This window comes from Culicoides brevitarsis, chromosome 1, assembly GCF_036172545.1.
Source record: "Culicoides brevitarsis isolate CSIRO-B50_1 chromosome 1, AGI_CSIRO_Cbre_v1, whole genome shotgun sequence".
NCBI lineage: Eukaryota > Metazoa > Arthropoda > Insecta > Diptera > Ceratopogonidae > Culicoides > Culicoides brevitarsis.
In genome coordinates, this window is record NC_087085.1 from 5,934,083 (window position 1) to 5,951,505 (window position 17,423).

The 17,423-nt window shown below is 30.0% G+C and overlaps 3 protein-coding genes across 5 annotated transcripts; 2 read left to right on the forward strand and 1 right to left on the reverse strand.

The window, feature by feature from the left end:
• The first annotated feature begins 1,579 nt into the window (after positions 1 to 1,579).
• LOC134837965 (uncharacterized) lies at positions 1,580 to 5,064 on the forward strand. Its single transcript, XM_063853366.1, has 4 exons — positions 1,580 to 1,673; positions 1,729 to 2,110; positions 2,165 to 2,453; positions 4,875 to 5,064. The coding sequence occupies exons 1-4, from the start codon at positions 1,580 to 1,582 to the stop codon at positions 4,998 to 5,000; spliced, it is 891 nt and encodes a 296-aa protein (XP_063709436.1). The 3' UTR covers positions 5,001 to 5,064.
• Positions 4,976 to 9,966, reverse strand: LOC134827255 (uncharacterized). The gene is made up of 3 exons (XM_063839838.1): positions 9,241 to 9,966; positions 7,001 to 9,178; positions 4,976 to 5,949 (listed from the first exon to the last, which is right to left on the reverse strand). The coding sequence occupies exons 1-3, from the start codon at positions 9,742 to 9,744 to the stop codon at positions 5,143 to 5,145; spliced, it is 3,489 nt and encodes a 1,162-aa protein (XP_063695908.1). The 5' UTR covers positions 9,745 to 9,966; the 3' UTR covers positions 4,976 to 5,142.
• Positions 9,967 to 10,036: 70 nt separating this feature from the next.
• On the forward strand, positions 10,037 to 17,334 carry LOC134836725 (FHIP family protein AAEL005291). 3 transcript variants are annotated; one of them, XM_063851928.1, is made up of 9 exons: positions 10,037 to 10,768; positions 10,832 to 11,298; positions 12,156 to 12,552; positions 12,976 to 13,173; positions 14,074 to 14,896; positions 14,961 to 15,139; positions 16,084 to 16,375; positions 16,513 to 16,560; positions 16,730 to 17,334. In XM_063851928.1, exons 1-9 carry the CDS (start codon positions 10,622 to 10,624, stop codon positions 17,017 to 17,019), a joined length of 2,841 nt encoding a protein of 946 aa, XP_063707998.1. In that variant the 5' UTR covers positions 10,037 to 10,621; the 3' UTR covers positions 17,020 to 17,334. The 3 variants fall into 3 exon arrangements, with proteins under 3 accessions (XP_063707998.1, XP_063707999.1, XP_063708000.1); XM_063851929.1 differs by having other exon boundaries at positions 13,000 to 13,173; XM_063851930.1 differs by lacking the exon at positions 16,513 to 16,560.
• Positions 17,335 to 17,423: the final 89 nt, after the last annotated feature.

Sequence of the window (17,423 nt, forward strand, 5' to 3'; positions counted from 1 at the left end):
CTAATTTACAAATAAAAATCATTAAAAATTTAAAAATTAATAAACTTTTAAAATTAAAAATAATTTAAAATTTTTTTGATTTTTAAAAAATTATTTTAACATGAAATTTATCGAAAAAATCACCAAAAAATAAATTTCCTTTGAGGAAGTTTTTAAGAGAGATGGCAACCTTTTCCGATACACGAATGAAACCGAAACATGTTACCGTTAGAGGAGCTGCGATCGTCTGTCATGAAAAAATCCCAATGCAAATCACTATGAGAAATTTGCTTCTTTCATGGCATAAAAAATCATGACTTGCTCATGTTTTGTCTTGATTTTTTACCAAACTAACATGATTTCGAACTTTTTACTTATTTGACTTTGAAGATAAATATTCAAAGATATTTATGATGATTTTTCGTAAAGACTTGTAGAAGAAAAATCATGAAAATATTTCATTTGAAAATTTTTTAAAAATTAATTTCGTATGAATTCATTGTAGAAGAGGGTAATTTTTGTTCAATTCAAATTGACAGTTGAGAAAAAATATTGAAAAATAATTTTAAAAAAAATATTTAAATTTAATTCGAATAATGGAAGGTAAGTTTTGGATAAAATGTCTTCGATGAACGTTCTTCTTCTTTCAAGTGTCTCCATATTCAGAAGTTTCAATCTGTTTTCATATGATGGTAATGTGAAAGTATCATTTCGCCAGCCGAGATTTCTTAGAGCAAATAGTAGAAATTGTTTCTGAAAGAATTCAATTTTTTTTTGCACATCTTTTGACAAAACCAAGAGTTTGATGACTTTCGTCGACAATTCTATAATCATTGAAGTTTAATTAAGAGTTGAACGTAAAATTGATATCAAATAAAATTTTGAGATTTGATCGACGATAGTCACGCATATTACATGAAAAATTATGTATTTTTAATAACTTATTATGAGTTTTCGATTTTTACTGGTTGCTTTTCTTTCATCGATTTCATCAAAAACTTAAATTGGTTGAGTTCTTCTTGCCATTAGGATGTCAATTTTTATGTCTAAAATGAAAAAAAAAATTTTTTGAGAGCCCATTTGATGATTTATAAGCATAAAATTGATCAAAAGTTATGAAAAATGCCTTTGGATGTCTTTTGGATGGTTCTCAAGCTTGAAAATTGAAAAATAAAAAATACGTAATTTTTTTTTGAATTGTTCAGTTAAAAAAAAATGTTCAGCTTATCCATAACAACAAATCCAATTATGACTAATTTTAATACAATAATCATAAAAAAAAGTTATCGTGCTTTACTCGTTCGTTATCATCCATTATCAAATCATTATTTTGTCCTTACCTGCTTAAAGGAGGATTTATTTGCAAGTTACAGGTAACTAATTTGTTGTATTTATTTTTATGAAAATCCGTAAATAATAAAAAATAGAAACAAGCACAAAAAGGCGTACTTATAATGAAAGTAATTGTCTTTGATTAGCATTTTAACTGCGACCTTGATAATGGATTCGCGAGTTGTTTTTGTCGTTTTTGTGAAAGGAAAAGGATATTTTTACTTTTTTCATCGTCGTGAGTGGTTGTGATTTTGATTTGGGTCAAAAAATGGTTCAAATTGTGCTTTATGAAAAGACACGTGATGAAATTCGCGAAGATAGGAAGGAGTTTAATTTAATTGTGAGGCGTTGTAACGAATTAGGTGCTTAAAATTCGCTTTTTTAAGAATTTTAACTTAATTTTTTTGTCTTTTTCAGGATTTGAATATGTTCTCAAGCCACAGGAATTCACATCGCGTGGTTTGTGTTTCGGTTCAAAACTTCCAAGAGAGGTTTTAGCACAGAAAGGACCAACATTAAATTCGTTCATGAGAGCTTTTACTCCCGAATCCAATTCAAAAGTTGGTCCAGGAAGTTATTCTTTGCGAAAACCTTCGCCGCACGTGCCAAATATTTATGGATTGGTATCGAAATCGTTGAGATTCACGCCCGTTATTGCAGATGACATCAAGAAAAAGTTCATTCATGCGGATTTCTATGAAGTTAGAGACATTGGCAAGAAACGCATCAAAAGGGATTACAAGCCGTTCGGATCTGGATGTGAATTGAGAGAAAAGGAAAGCTTCAAACAAATTCCTGCGTAAAAAATTTTGGATTTTTTAATGAAAATTTTTTTTAAAATTTATTTTTTTAGTGTTGGTACTTACAATGTTCCCCCAAAACCGAAGAAAATGTTTTATCATTATTCGTTTGGAGGCAAAATTATTCCCATTTGTCCTGTGAAAATGATTTGTCAACCTCAACATTTGGATAAATGCAGCATTTGTGAGATTTCTCCTGAAAAGGACTATTTCAAGCATGTCACAGACGAAAAATGTCTTTGTCTAAAGTGTATGGTTGCTGAAAGAGATAAAGCTAAATACAAGTCAAAATCAAAGTCGGAAAAGTTAAGGAGACTTAAGGAGCTTGAAAGTCAATTTCAGGTAAAAATTCAATTTTATTTAGAAAATTTTAATTAAATTTAAAAAATAAATTTTTATAACATTTATATTGAGTCTACTCTACGAGATCTGTTGTGACGTTATAACTCGAGAACGATGCGTCTCCGAACATATGTTTCATGGAGAAATATTATCTACTCGAGTCAGCGCACAATGTAAGCGAAAAAAATTTTTCAAAAAAAATTTCACCTAAAATTCTTAAAAAATAAGATTTTTTATAGTTTTGAAAAACTACAAAACTTAACACTATAAAGTATGAAATAAAAAAAAATATATATAAAATAAAAATAAAAAAAAAATATTTTAAAAAAATTAAAAAAAAATAAAAAAAATAAAATAATAAAAAAATATAAAAAAAAATAAAAAAAAAATATTAAAAAATTAAAATTAAAAAAAATATATTTAATGAAGCTTTCAACTTATAAAAAAAATTATATTGAGCAAAAACAAATTTATTTTTTTTATTTCCTTTCTTTTTTGCTCAATATATTTTTTTTTACAAAAGTTTAAAACTTCATTAAATATAAATATTTTTTTAAATATTTTTACCGCATTTCGAAGAAAAAATGCGGTATTAAATTCGACTTTTCGTCTGTGTGTGTGTGTGTGTGTGTGTGTGTGTGTGTGTCAGTAACGCTGTGCCCCAAAAAAATTTTTTTTTATTTATTTAAAAATCTTGGAGATTTTGATGGAAATCATCTTTAGAATGAATATTTATTCAATTTTAGGCTTAAAAGTGATCAAAAAATGACTTGCAAAAAAATCAGAGTTTGAACCTCCAAACTCTGATTTTTTTGTTACGTCAAATATCGACCCAATATGAACAGAAATGAACTTTAGAATAAATATTTATTCAATTTTAGGCTTAAAAGTGATCAAAAAATGACTTGCAAAAAAAATCAGAGTTTGAACCTCCAAAATCTGATTTTTTTGTTACGTCAAATATCGACCCAATATGAACAGAAATGAACTTTAGAATGAATATTTATTCAATTTTAGGCTTAAAAGTGATCAAAAAATGACTTGCAAAAAAATCAGAGTTTTTACTTCCAAACTCTGATTTTTTTGTTACGTCAAATATCGACCCAATATGAACAGAAATAAACTTTAGAATGAATATTTATTCAATTTTAGGCTTAAAAGTGATCAAAAAATGACTTGCAAAAAAATCAGCGTTTTTACTTCCAATCGCTGATTTTTTTGTTACGTCAAATATCGACCCAATATGAACAGAAATAAACTTTAGAATGAATATTTATTCAATTTTAGGCTTAAAAGTGATCAAAAAATGACTTGCAAAAAAAATCAGCGTTTTTACTTCCAAACTCTGATTTTTTTGTTACGTCAAATATCGACCCAATATGAACAGAAATGAACTTTAGAATGAATATTTATTCAATTTTAGGCTTAAAAGTGATCAAAAAATGACTTGCAAAAAAAATCAGAGTTTGAACCTCCAAACTCTGATTTTTTTGTTACGTCAAATATCGACCCAATATGAACAGAAATGAACTTTAGAATGAATATTTATTCAATTTTAGGCTTAAAAGTGATCAAAAAATGACTTGCAAAAAAAAAATCAGAGTTTGAACCTCCAAACTCTGATTTTTTTGTTACGTCAAATATCGACCCAATATGAACAGAAATAAACTTTAGAATGAATATTTATTCAATTTTAGGCTTAAAAGTGATCAAAAAATGACTTGCAAAAAAATACCTCCAAACTCTATGTTACGTCAAATATCGACCCAATATGAACAGAAATGAACTTTAGAATGAATATTTATTCAATTTTAGGCTTAAAAGTGATCAAAAAATGACTTGCAAAAAAATCAGCGTTTTTACTTCCAAACGCTGATTTTTTTGTTACGTCAAATATCGACCCAATATGAACAGAAATGAACTTTAGAATGAATATTTATTCAATTTTAGGCTTAAAAGTGATCAAAAAATGACTTGCAAAAAAAATCAGAGTTTGAACCTCCAAACTCTGATTTTTTTGTTACGTCAAATATCGACCCAATATGAACAGAAATGAACTTTAGAATGAATATTTATTCAATTTTAGCTTTGAAATCCATCGAAAGTTGATTAAAACTTGACTTGAAAAATTTCATGACCGTTTTTCTTCTTTTTCGAAAATGTGAAATTAGGGGTACAAAATTATGAAATATATGCATTTCAATGGAAAGTCTGTAGTTGATAAAAAGTTCGTAAAATTGAAATGAGGAGTATGAAATTGTAAAGTGAGGACAACAATAAAGATATGTATGTAATATCAAAATGCGGTATAGTATGTCGTTCTTTAGACGACTACTTTTTCTAAATATTTTTTAATATTTTTTTATTTTTTTTTTTTAATTTTTTAAAATATTTTTTAATATTTTTTTTACATTTTTTTAGCTTACCCGTTATTGCGGATTTTATCATCAACATGAAAACACAACTGCCAAAATTCGTTTGCTTGAGCCACGTGACTTGAAACTCAAACTGAAACGTGAACATTATTTGAGTCAATTCATCAATTAAAAACGGATTTTTTTGTAAATCACACCAAAAAAACGACAATCAGCCACTAAATTTATTATTTTTATCTATAATAATATTAAATTTTCAGTAATTGCTTTAAAAAAAGTTGTTAAGTCTTCGCTTAAGTAATAATACGGAAAAGTTATTCAGGTTTTTCGTCGCCTTTTCTCGTCCATTTGTCATCGGAAAGCGACGCTTCTTGGAACGCTTGTGATAAATTTCCGATGCCTTGTTGCGATGTCGATGGAATTGCTGCGTCTCCATTGTTTGCCGACAAAATGCTCTTGAATAAATTCACACTTGTTTCGATATCGCCCAATTTCAGTGCCGTATCGAGCTCTTTTTTGTCAGGCTGTGAATCTTTCGCGGCACAAAATCCCGCAGCAAACATGGATTTATCGTCGCCAAGCCAAGCGAAATCTGCGCCGCCCGCAAAATCATCTTCATCCATATCAACTACGGTGTTCAAATCCCTCTCGAATTCGTCATCTGGATCAAAGTCGTCATCTTCATTCTCAGCTGTCACGTCGAAAAGTCGCGCTTTGAGTCGTTGACTGATTTCTTCGAGCTCCGTGAACTTTCGTTTGAGTGCTCTGCCAAGTTGATTCGTGAAATCGTTGTCGTCAGTTTCGATCGCAAGCGGAACGTTTGACGGGACTTCGGGTTTTTCTCCTCCGCGGATTTGAGATTGTTGATATGATTGATTGGAAAATGTGTTGGTGCCGGGAATTTTACTCAAAAGTCGAACATTTACGCGAATTTGCCCGTTTGTTCTGCCGGAAAAGTCGATTACGTTGTACCAACTTGAAATATCGGGCACGCCAGAGATAAAAGGGCGCAAATTGACAGCTGTAAATCCAATAACGGCATCTTGCAAAGGAGTTGGAAGGGGATTTGTATCTGATGGGTTCGATTTTCGCCAAATTTTCAGGATGAAATTCTTTTCAGTCTAAAAAAGATTAAAAATTTTATTAAAAAATTAATTAAAAATTTTGAAATTCTTTAAAAAAAATGAGAAAACTATAAAATAAAAAGAACTGAGTGAATTTTAAAAATTATAAAAAAAAAAAAAAAAAAATATTTAAAAAAATTTTTTTTTGAAAATTAAAAAAAAAAAATTTAAATTCTCATCCAAATTGTGAAATATTAAAAAAATATATAAAAAAAGGTCGATTTGAAATTAAAAATCTTAAAATTTCTTAAAAAATAAGAAAAAAAAATTAAAATTATAAAATCAAATGAATTGAGTGAATTCATTAAAATTTTAAAAAATTATGAAACAAAAATATTAAAAAATTAAATTTTCGTAAAATTTGTGAAAAATATGTGAGTTTAATTTTTTAATTTTTTTTGAAGCATAAAAAAAATCATAAATTAAAATTTTATGTAAATAATAAAACATAAAAAAAAAATTCAAAAAATTAAAAAAAAAATTATGGAAAATTGTTAATATTAAAAAAATTAAATTTTCACAAATTCATTTTTTTTTAAACTATAAAATATCAAAACAAAAAAAAATTAATAAATTATGAAAATGTGAAATTAAAAAAAAAAAATAATAAAAATTGTGAATATTAAAAGAAACAAAAATATGAAAAATTGTAAAATATGTAAAAATTAAATTCTCATACAAATTGTGAAATATTAAAAAAATATATGAAAAATGGTCGATTTAAAAAAAAATAATTTTTTTTTTATTAAAAATTAAGAAAAAAATGAAAATGTAAAAATAATAGAATTAAATGAATTGAGTGAATTATAAAAAAATTATGAAACAAAAACATTCAAAAATTAAATTTTCGTTAATTAAAAAAATATGACAATTGTGAATTTAATAAAAAAAATGTTTTTGAAGCATCAAAAAAATTCATAAATTAAAATTTTACAAAAATAATAAAATACAAAAAAAAAAAAATTCAAGACAAAATATCGAAATTTAAAAAATAAAAATTATGAAAATAAAAAAAAACTTAAATTTTTAAAAAATTAAGTAAACTTACATTCCACAAAATATCCGCAGGAATGGAAACTTCAAAAGTTTTCTGCCACACAGGATCACAATTTTGTTCTATCACGTGCGTGGCGTAAACAATTCCCTCATGAGACTTAACTTCATCCGCAACGGGACCTCGAACAGCTTCAAATGTCACATACGCACTCGGTTCAACATCCATTCCTCCCAATTTCCCCTTTCCCTTGTTATTTTTCTTGTTCTTCTTACTCAATCGAATTATCGGCAGTTTCCGAGCACAATCGATCTCCACAGCGATGCGAATGTATCCGGGAGTATCTTCAACAATTTTATTATTCAACGCATTACTTTGCGCCGTAAGAGATGCCAACGGAGTTGGAGGCTTGAAAGGCGTCGGAGTCGGAATTGCTTCAGAAAAAACGTTATTTTCAACTGTTGGTCTCTCCGTCAAAGCTTTTTGAAGCATTTCAAGCAGATCTGCGGTATTTCTCTTCATCTCGGGACCCGATCCATTCAAATTCGGAGCTTTTTGATTGACATCCGGTAATTTATATGCCAAAGATTCGATGAAATTCGACAATAATTTGCTCGTTTGTGTATTTTTCAGCAATGGAGGCGCTTGAATCGCTGCCGGAGGAACATTATTCTCGATTTGTGGCGTTGACATGACCGTTGGAAGGGCATTCGTGGATAATCCTCGAGAAGTTTTGAGCGTTTCAATTTGAGTTTCGGTGCCAACTGCCAATAAAACTTGCAATTGACCGAAAACTTGATTCGTTCCTTCCGTGGAAATGAGATTATTCCATCCATCGATTGAAATTACGGGCAACTTGGCTTTGCTTAAATGCGTTTTAATGTCATTGTCGCGAAAAGCGATGTAAAATTGGTGCAAGGGAAGCTTAATTGTGGCTACTTGCGTCGTATACTTGAAAGCTTCGACCAAAATGTAATTATGTTTCATCTTGTTCAGGAACTCTTCGTTGATGAAAACGGGAAAAACCTTCAAAAAATTGAAAAAATTCCCGGATGAGAACTCCGTTCGTATTTGTTCGTTCGTGAAAAGATCAAAATACGACAAATAAATCTCGAGATCTTTCGTTTCGAGCGCATCTTTGACACCCCCAAAGTACAACAAACTACTCATGATCTCGTCACTTTCCATTTTTTGCGTTTCTGGATGAGGATTTACTGCAACGATCGAATTTTCAGTCGTTTGATTCTGACTTTTTGGTCCTGAACTAACATTTCTACCAACTTGCGACTGTTCCTCATGCGTTTTTGTGACGTCCTGCGATCGTTTTTCTCGATTTTGACCATCGTCGCCCTTATCTTGTGCTGCTATCTCGCTCCCAATTGATCCAAAAAGAGTTTTTCGACATCCAAGTTCCGCATGAAAGCTTAAAACTCCCACTGTGACGTCAGTATTGATGATTTTTATTGCCGTTTTTGCACTATAACTCAAATTTTCCTTCAAAACTTGTCCCAATGGAATTCGGGAAGCACCCAAAATGTATGAAATTTTCGACTTGCAATCTCGGATCCACAAAACTATGGTTAATCCGACATTTTTTGAGCTGAAAAACGTTTTTGGGTCTTTCAATGCGCGGAAATTTTGTTTGTTAATGTTGATTTTTTCGATTAAGTCATCTTGTTTCAAGGGTTTCGAAAGGAAATACATGGTATTGTTGTCATTAGCCTTCGTTGGACCCGAACTAATTTGACATTCGATCGCTAAATTGAAGTTTTCCATGTTGTTCGAGGAGAAACGCTTCATAATTTCTTTAATTCCATTTTTGGTTGCGACAAATCCATGCACTGCGAAGCGAATTGAGTCGAAATCTTTTAAAAATTTTGATTTGTTGATGTTTGGAAGGGGTTTTTGAGAGTTATCTTCTTGCGTTAAGATATCCATGAGACTCGCAGCGGGTGAAATGTTCAAAATTTCCTTCAAAATCGAAGATTCCGTTTCTTTTGGGACGTTTTTGCCCAATAAATAGTTCATTATTCCTCGTTTTTGGGGTTCGCTGTAGTCCTTGAGCGATGAAACAGTGGTGTATGTGTCACTCGAAGTTATTGAGGGGACATTATTTATCACGAAATCTGAGAAAAGGGAGTCTTTCGTGGGTTTTTCTCTCATGATGAACGTATTATCCAACGGGATTTGAACAGGATCACGTTGAGTTGGCATGATTTCTTGAATAATCGACTAAAAATGAAGAATTTTCATTAAAAAATTGACTTTTTATGATAAAAAATCATAAAATTTACCTCGTCGTCTGATTCCTTCTCCTTCAAAGGCGTCACAAGATGCACCCTGATACTCCAAACGACACTTCCGAGAATAAATCCTTGTGCACTGAAGATGGGACTTGCGCCGTTTCCAATTATTTTTCCAACTACGTTCGGTTTGAGCTCCCTTACTGCATCCGGAATCGCAAACGAGCAACTTCCAATCAAGTTATTTGTCTTCGTTGACACCAATTGCACTTGTACCGGCTCCGAATGCTTCAAATACGATCGAAACAGCTTCGATGTCGTCACAATGCGATATTTTAAGGTCTCTGGTTCACGTTTTCCGTCGAAATTGAACCAAATTGCACCCGTTTTCTGGCTGGCTTGACCCCAAAACTTCACTTTCGCAATGAGCAAGTTGAATTTTTTGTTGCCTCGCCACTTGATATCGTCAATTCGCAGCTCCAAGTATCCGTTGTAGGCACCTTGAACGTCGGGCGGCAACACTAAAGTCGGTAATTTCTTGTTTGTGACAGACATTTTATCTCTTGAGACATTTTCCTTGGCAATTTACACAAACAGGCTCATAAATTATGGATGACTGTTGTTTGCTTTTATCCGTTTTCGATGGATTTGATGCGAATTTTCAACTTTTTCGAGTGAATTTTTTGTTAAAAATTACTTTTCGCAACAAAAATTTAGTTTTTTTGGAGTATTTTGGGAGTTTTTCATGTAAAATTTAAAAAAAAGCTCCAATGTTTTTAGTTTTGAGTGAATTAAAATAGTGACTGGATTGCAGAAAAATTTTGGCAAGTCAGTCACGCACCTCCGATTGACAGATAATCCAAAAGAAACAATTGCGAGCTAATAAAATGTAGTTTTTTCTACTTTCTCGCCCTTATTTTAACTCTAAAACGTGCAATGCAGTAACTTTACGCCGCATTTTCATCGGAAATGATTTGTGATAATCGTCTCGACATCGAAAACTAACAAAAAATTAACTTTGTAACGAGTGAAAATAACATACGTCGTACTTCGTACACACGTAAATCGAGTGATTGGAGCACTTTTATCTTGTTTTATTTATTATTCATCGCTCTCGTCGACTTGGAAGAGACTTTCGCAGCAGAAAAACGTAGAAAGACACGAGCTGTGGTGCCAAAAAGAAATATTTTACACTCTCTCGCGGGAAAATCGGACTAATTACGCTCCATTCTATGCTAATTACTTCGTTCAAACGCTGCGCTGTGAGAATTGAATGAATTGAATTGCAGAAAAGTAGAAAAAGAAATTAATTTACCGTGAAATCTGTGTCTGTCTATTTAGTAGCGTCATCGTCAGTCAGCGACAAGCAACGACACATGCTCTGAAATTGCTCAAATTCGTTTTCTAAACTCACAAAAATAGAAGGGAAAGTATGAGTTGGCTTCGTGGCTCGCCGTTGCGACAAAGTTTCAAGCGTGGGCGTGCGACACTTGACTCATCGACCATCGAATGCGATCCAAAGGCGTGTTTCGACAGTTTTCGCAAACATTGGCAACAGGCGTACGATGTCATGCAAAAAGTAAGAACGGAAATCCTCTTTTTTATTTTTTGATAAGCTCTAAAAAAATTTTTTTTCTTTTAGTCGAACAAACGCCCGAGTCATGAAGATGTTTGCGGTGTCGTCCTTCAACTCGATCACATGGTCACACTTTTGCTCGTCGAACTTCACAACAGCAACAAACTAAAATTACAGAATCAAAATGTCAATGCGCCGTGCTTGGAATACGCGTTGAGCGAAAATTTGCTTGATAAATTGTACGAATGGGGAACGACAACGGGACGATATTCGGATGCTGTGAGATTAGAACTTTTAAAATTGTTTGAATTGCTTGTTAGTCATTCGAGGCATCAACTTCTCGTGCATGAACCGTTTCTTCGACCTTTATTGAAGTTGTTGGGATCGAGTCAAGATGAAATTTATCCGCCGGATGTTGAGAAACGACTTGTTATCTTGTTGAATCAACTTTGTGTACTTCTCATGCAAAATGTCGATTTGCTGGATTTGTTCTTTTTTTCGACGTCACAGCATCAGCAGCATGGAAAAGCAAAGTAAGATATAAAAATTTGTGTTTTTAAGAAATTTTGAAGTGAAAAATGTGTCTTGGGATAAAAATTTAGAATTTGCATTGGGCAAAAGTTTAAATTTTTGCATTGGGGAAATTTTTTAAAATAATCTTTGAATTGAAAATTTAAATATTGCTTTCAAAAATTATCAAAATTCGAAAAAAACTTTTTAAAAGGCAAAAAAAATATTTTTTTTTCACATTTGTTTAGAATGTGCATTGGGTCAAAATATAAAATTTAAAAAAACTCAATTTCAATGAACAAATTTTAATGAAATTTGAAGCAAATATTTGTTTGGAAAAAAATTTAAAATATACATTGGGTTAAAAATTAAAAATTTGAATTGGGAAAATTTTCAAAATGTGTATTGGGTTAAAAGTTTAAATTTTTGCATTGGGGAAATTTTTTAAAATATTCATTGGGTTAAAAATTTATTTAAAAAAATCAAAAGTTAAAAAATGTGCCTTGGGATAAAAATTTAAAATGTGCATTGGGTTAAAAGTTTAAATTTTTGCATTGGGGAAATTTTTTAAAATATTTATTGGGTTAAGAATTTATTTTTTTTAAATTAAAAATTAAAAAATGTGTCTCGGGATAAAAATTTTAAATGTGCATTGCGTCAAGATTTTAAGATTTGCATCAGGTTCAAACTCAATGTACAAATTTTTATGAAATTTAAAGCAAATTTTTGTTTAGAAAAAAAAATTAAAATATACTTTGGGTTAAAAATTAAAAAAATTGCATTGGGAAAATTTTTAAAATGTGCATTGGGTCAAAAATTAAAATGCGATTTAAAATTTTTTCATCATTTTAATCTAATTTTTACCTCTTTTCTTTTCCAGTTTCATCATCTTCTCCCTTCTCGTGCCCTTTGTTCATCGCGAAGGCTCCATCGGGCATCAAGCACGTGACGCTCTCTTACTTTGCATGTCATTATCGCAGAAAAACAGCAACGTTGGCGAATACATTGCCAAACAATCCTCCATTTGTCCCGTTTTAGTTACCGGCTTGGGAGGTCTGTACTCTCGTTTGCCAAATGTTCTTGAGATTTCGACGCCCGATTGGCATCGCATCACGCCCGATGATGTCACGGAGATCAAAGAGCTAACTCCCTTCATGAACTCGTTGGAATTTATCAATGCTGTTGCGCAAGTCGCTCATCCGCTGATACGAGAACAACTTTTGGAGTACATGTATCGCGGATTTCTGATTCCCGTGCTCGGATCAACGCTCTTACAGGTAATTTTTCCCTCGTTTTTGCGAAAATTTCTTGCTTTTGTGGTGTTAATGGAGAAAGGTTAGTGTTTTTATTGCTAAATTCTGTAAATATTTCGTGTTCAAGTCACTCTCAGGTAACGTTTCATCTCTTTTATCTCTAAAATTTATCTCATCTCGTCTTGTTTTTCACTCATGTTTGTACAAAAAATGTCACACGACACATTTATTTATTTACAAATGGATTAACACGGCACCGTAAGTAACGTTTTAGGTGAAGGCAAACAAAAAATTAACTTACTTTGTGTGTTTGTTAGAATAGTCATGGCAAAAGGTATTAACCCCGATAAAAAATTTTCAAAAAAAAAAAAAATGTTCGGATCATTGTCCGTGGAAAGCACTAACCAAAAAACCCATTAACACTCACATTGTGCATAATTGTTGCAGATATTTAACGGCAACCATTTCCAGACAAATGTTGATTCGCAAATTTCGGCGATGGCTTATCTAGATTTGATTGTGCGCGCTGTGACGGAACCAGGATTACTCGAGGTTTTTATCAAATTTCTCTTGGATGACGGAGTTTTTGATAATCAGCGGATGTTGGATATTCTCGTTGAACGATTGAATACGTCAGATAGTCGAGTAAGTTATTTTTCTATTAATTTTTTAAAAATTTTTAGTTCATTTTGAAATGATTTTTTTGAAATTTTCAAGATTTATTTTATTTTTTTTTTAATTTAAAAATTATGAAATTTTTTTTTTGTAAGTTAAGTGACGCTCCCGATTTAAAAAAGATAAAAAAAGTTTAACTGTTCGCGCGTGATATTCAACCAAAATTCTAAACTTAAAAAAAAAAATTTTAAAAAAATTTTAAATTTTTTTTAAAAATTTTTAAATTTAAAAAATTTGAATTTTTTAAAAAATTTCAAAAAAAAAATTATGAAATTTTGCGGGAGCTAAAAAAAATTCGAAGAAAAAAAATAAAATTGAATTTAATAAAAAGAAATTTTTTTAAAAATTATTTCAAAATTTCCCTAAAAAAAAAATGAAAAAAAAAATGAGTTTTTGAATTTGAGAAAAGAAGAAATTTTTAAAAAATTTTTTGAATTTATAAAAATAAGAAATTTTTTAAAAAAATTTTTAAATTTAAAAAAAAATTAAAAGTTTTTTGAAAAATTTTTCAATTTTAAGAAATAAGATTTTTTTTGAATTTAAGAAAAGATAAAATTTTTTAAAAAATTTTTAAATTAAAAAAAAATTATAATTTAAAAAGAAATCTGGAAGTAAATTTTGTTTTAAATTTAAAAATTTTTTTTTGAAATTTTTGAAAAATTTTTTAATTTAAAAAAATAATTTTTAAAATTTTTTTTAATTTCAAAAAATGAAAAAATTTTTTGAAAAAATGAAAAAAAATTTAAAATTTTTAAAATTAAAAATTAAAAATTTTTTTAGATGAAAATTTTAACAAAAATAAAAATTTAATCCATAAATTTTCAATAATTTCAATTTAAGTAAATAATATTTTTTTTTTCAATTTTTCAGCTTTGTGTCGTAACATTAGCTCTCTTCGATACCTTATTGTCCTTGAACAACGAAAATCTCGTTGTTGCTTTAGTTCTAAAGTATCTTCTGCCATGCCATCATGTCCCGCTCGCTCACAAACGCAAAATCAACGAAGTCGAGCCGTATTTGCAAGCAAGCGAATACTTTTTTACCCTCTCTCCGGAAATCATGAAGACATCACACGCACTTGCCTCTGCGCAAAATGACGAAAACTCTTCGTCGCTCGTTCCTAATGCTGCCAATTCGTGGAATAATTACGGACTGAACATCACAGATTCGCTGTATGCCGACTATTATGCGTACACGTTCGAAGCACATCACAAGATCGCACAATGCAAGAAAATCGTCGATCGCTGGCACAACAAATACCAAAAATATCAAAGACGTCGCGAGAGCAACAGCAACCCCGATCAAACTCTAAATAATGAGACCAAAAAAACAATTTCAAGTCAAAAAGTACAAATGATCAAGCAGATTTTAGAAGAAATAGACAACGTTGGATTATCGACGCCGTCGCCCTTAAGTGCCTCATCGGATCCGGAAGCGCGCAATAAGTTGCATGACAGTTTGCAATCCATCGGCGAAAGTAGCGGATACGAGAGTTTTCGCTATAGACCCGATGACGATGAGCAATCGGAGGAAAGTGAAACACTTGCCACGAGCAAAATTGAAGATTTGAGTTGTAGTAGCAGTAGCAAATGTCCCGTTGGCGAACCATGGAAGATTTCTAGTCAGAAAATTGAAGATACTTTGATCCTTGAGGCTGCCGAAGATTTATTTACTGCAGGAACAGTCAATTTAGGTAAGATTTTTTTTTTTAATTTTTCATGAAAATTTAATTTTAACATTTTTTTTATGTCTTTTAGGTTCCTTCATTGCGGCGATTTGGGGAAAATTACAAACTTTTACAAGTAATTCAGTGTACATCAATATCCATCTTACGGGATTAATATCACGTTTGGCGCGTTTTCCCATCAGTGTACTTCATACAATACTCATTCGTCCTGATATTCCGACCACGTCAGATGTTCCGTCGTTTCATCAAGTAAGAAATTCTTTTATTTTTAATAAAAAAAAGTAAAAATTTTCAACCCATTTTAATTTTTTTTTTCAAATTTTTTTTCAAATTTCTGAAATGAAAATCTAATTTTTTTTCTCGAAAATAATTATTTGCATTTTCATAAAAAATTAATTAAAGTTAAACAATTTTGCGAAAAGTAAATATTTTAAAATTAAAAAAAAAAATTTAAAAAATCATTAAAAAAATTAGAATTAAAATTTTCATAAAAATTAAAAGTTTAAAAAAAATTAAAAGTTTTTTTAGTGAAAATTTAAATATTTAAAAATAAAAATTATAAAAAATAATAATTTAAATTTTCATGCTCGATTTTCACGTGAAAAATTTTTAATTTTAAAAAATTAAACAATTTTTTAGAAAATTTTAAAAAATTAGAATTTAAATTAAAAATTTACTTTTTTTGTAAAAAGTTAATTTTTTAGAAATTAAATTGAAAACAAAACGTATTTTTTTAAATTTTTTTTTCAAGAAATCATTTTTTTTATACAAAAAAAAGTAGAAATTCTTTAACAAAATAAAAAAATTAATTTTTGAAATTAAAAATTTTTGTAAAGCTCAATTTTTTTTAACAAATTTTATTTATTTATTATTATTATTTATTTATTTATTTTTTTTTTTTTTTTTGAAAATGTTAAACAAAAAATCTTAAAATCGAGATTTAAAATAAAATTAAAATTTATTTGTTTCGAGAGAAATAATAATTGAAAAAAATCATAAAAAATAGAAATTTTCATAAAAATTTAAAATTTCAAAAAAAAAAAAAAATAATAATAAAAAAGTGAAAACTTTTTTAATGACAACTGAAATTTTTAAAAAATCATAAAAAATAATTTTAAAATTAATATTTTTAATTAAAATATTTTTAAAAATTTCATAAAAATTTTTTTTTCATATAAAATTTTTAATTTCAGGTACTCAAAATCCTCAAACAACAAATCGATGCAGAGCTGGGCAACACAGAACCATCCTTGGAATACGTTGATATCGCACGAACGTATTTAGTTGAACGAGAACATCGTCTAATAAATGCACGAAAAAATGCAATTGATGCCAATAAAAATGGAACACGTAACATGAACGCGAATTCTCAACAACTACAACTTACGCCGACATCGTCTTATGATCCCTTTAATCGCGGCGAACGAAGTAAAAAGAGTATTTCGAGTACTCTGACGACACTTTTTAGAAGACCTGGATCAGCAGGTGAGTTTCTTAAACTGAAATTTTGTAAATTTTTCGCACAAAAGTTCACGAGATTCGAAAGTTTGTTTGAAAGAACAATTAAATGAGCGTTTGTTCTTTATATTATTCTCTTTGTCTCAACACGTATCGCTAAATAGTGCAAACAGCTACTTCTGGGTTAACACAAATATTTGAGTTTTTCACTGGTAAATATATCACAAAGTGTTCCTTTTGTCTTTTGATGAAGTGTTGCTTTATTTTTTTTACAAAGTTTTTGATTGTCATCTTTTTTTTCCTTAAAAAGTGAAATTGCATGCACTTATTTTTCAATTTTTAAACAAAAAAAATTAAAAAAAATTTTTTTTACCCTCATAGGAAGCCCATCAATCACAAATGGTCGCCCAATTGCTGAACGTCGTGACTCGAATCAAGAACCAACCTCCATTGAATCGACAAATTCCCCATTTTCTTCCCTCACATCGACGTTGGGCACGATGGCTCAGACCCCAAACACGAGTGTTACCGATCGCGAACAAAATTTGGCAATTTGCGCCGTGCTACTTGACGAATGGCTCAAAGAACTGAGTGCAATATCGCAGGAACAGTATGTCGTAATGTTATCGGCGAACGATTTGCCGCTCAGAAGGAAGCAAGTTGCGTTGTGAAAATGCTTGAACGATTTTTTGATATAATTTTACACGACATTTGGACAAACATTTTGTTATTTTGTTATAATTCCCCCGATTTATTTTTGATCAATTTATATTTTTTAGTGAGATAAGACGTAACACAAGTAGAAACGTAAGAAAATAGATGTAAGGCATGGGCATGTGAAACCAATTTTTACCATTTTTAGGATGGTTGATCGAATACCTTGTGATTTTTCTAACAACTTTCCTCTACTAACCAACCCAAAAATAAATTTTAAAAATATTTACAAACAAAGAAAAAAACGAAAATTCGATATTTTATGAAAAATGCACTTTTTAGTCCCGAAACTCAAAGTAAAGTAAATAAATTTATTAGAACAAAAATTTTATCGAGTATATTTTTGAGCGACAAATAAATT

Coding starts and splice junctions, on each gene's coding strand:
- LOC134827255 (XM_063839838.1), bottom strand. CDS start 9,744: ATGTCTGTCACAAACAAGAAATTACCGACTTTAGTGTTGCCGCCCGAC. Junction 9,179..9,240: donor AGAAGGAATCAGACGACGAG/GTAAATTTTATG, acceptor CTTCATTTTTAG/TCGATTATTCAAGAAATCAT. Junction 5,950..7,000: donor CTGCGGATATTTTGTGGAAT/GTAAGTTTACTT, acceptor AATCTTTTTTAG/ACTGAAAAGAATTTCATCCT.
- LOC134836725 (XM_063851928.1), top strand. CDS start 10,622: ATGAGTTGGCTTCGTGGCTCGCCGTTGCGACAAAGTTTCAAGCGTGGG. Junction 13,174..14,073: donor TGAATACGTCAGATAGTCGA/GTAAGTTATTTT, acceptor TCAATTTTTCAG/CTTTGTGTCGTAACATTAGC. Junction 16,376..16,512: donor TAGAAGACCTGGATCAGCAG/GTGAGTTTCTTA, acceptor ATCGCTAAATAG/TGCAAACAGCTACTTCTGGG.
- LOC134837965 (XM_063853366.1), top strand. CDS start 1,580: ATGGTTCAAATTGTGCTTTATGAAAAGACACGTGATGAAATTCGCGAA. Junction 1,674..1,728: donor GAGGCGTTGTAACGAATTAG/GTGCTTAAAATT, acceptor TGTCTTTTTCAG/GATTTGAATATGTTCTCAAG. Junction 2,454..4,874: donor AGCTTGAAAGTCAATTTCAG/GTAAAAATTCAA, acceptor ACATTTTTTTAG/CTTACCCGTTATTGCGGATT.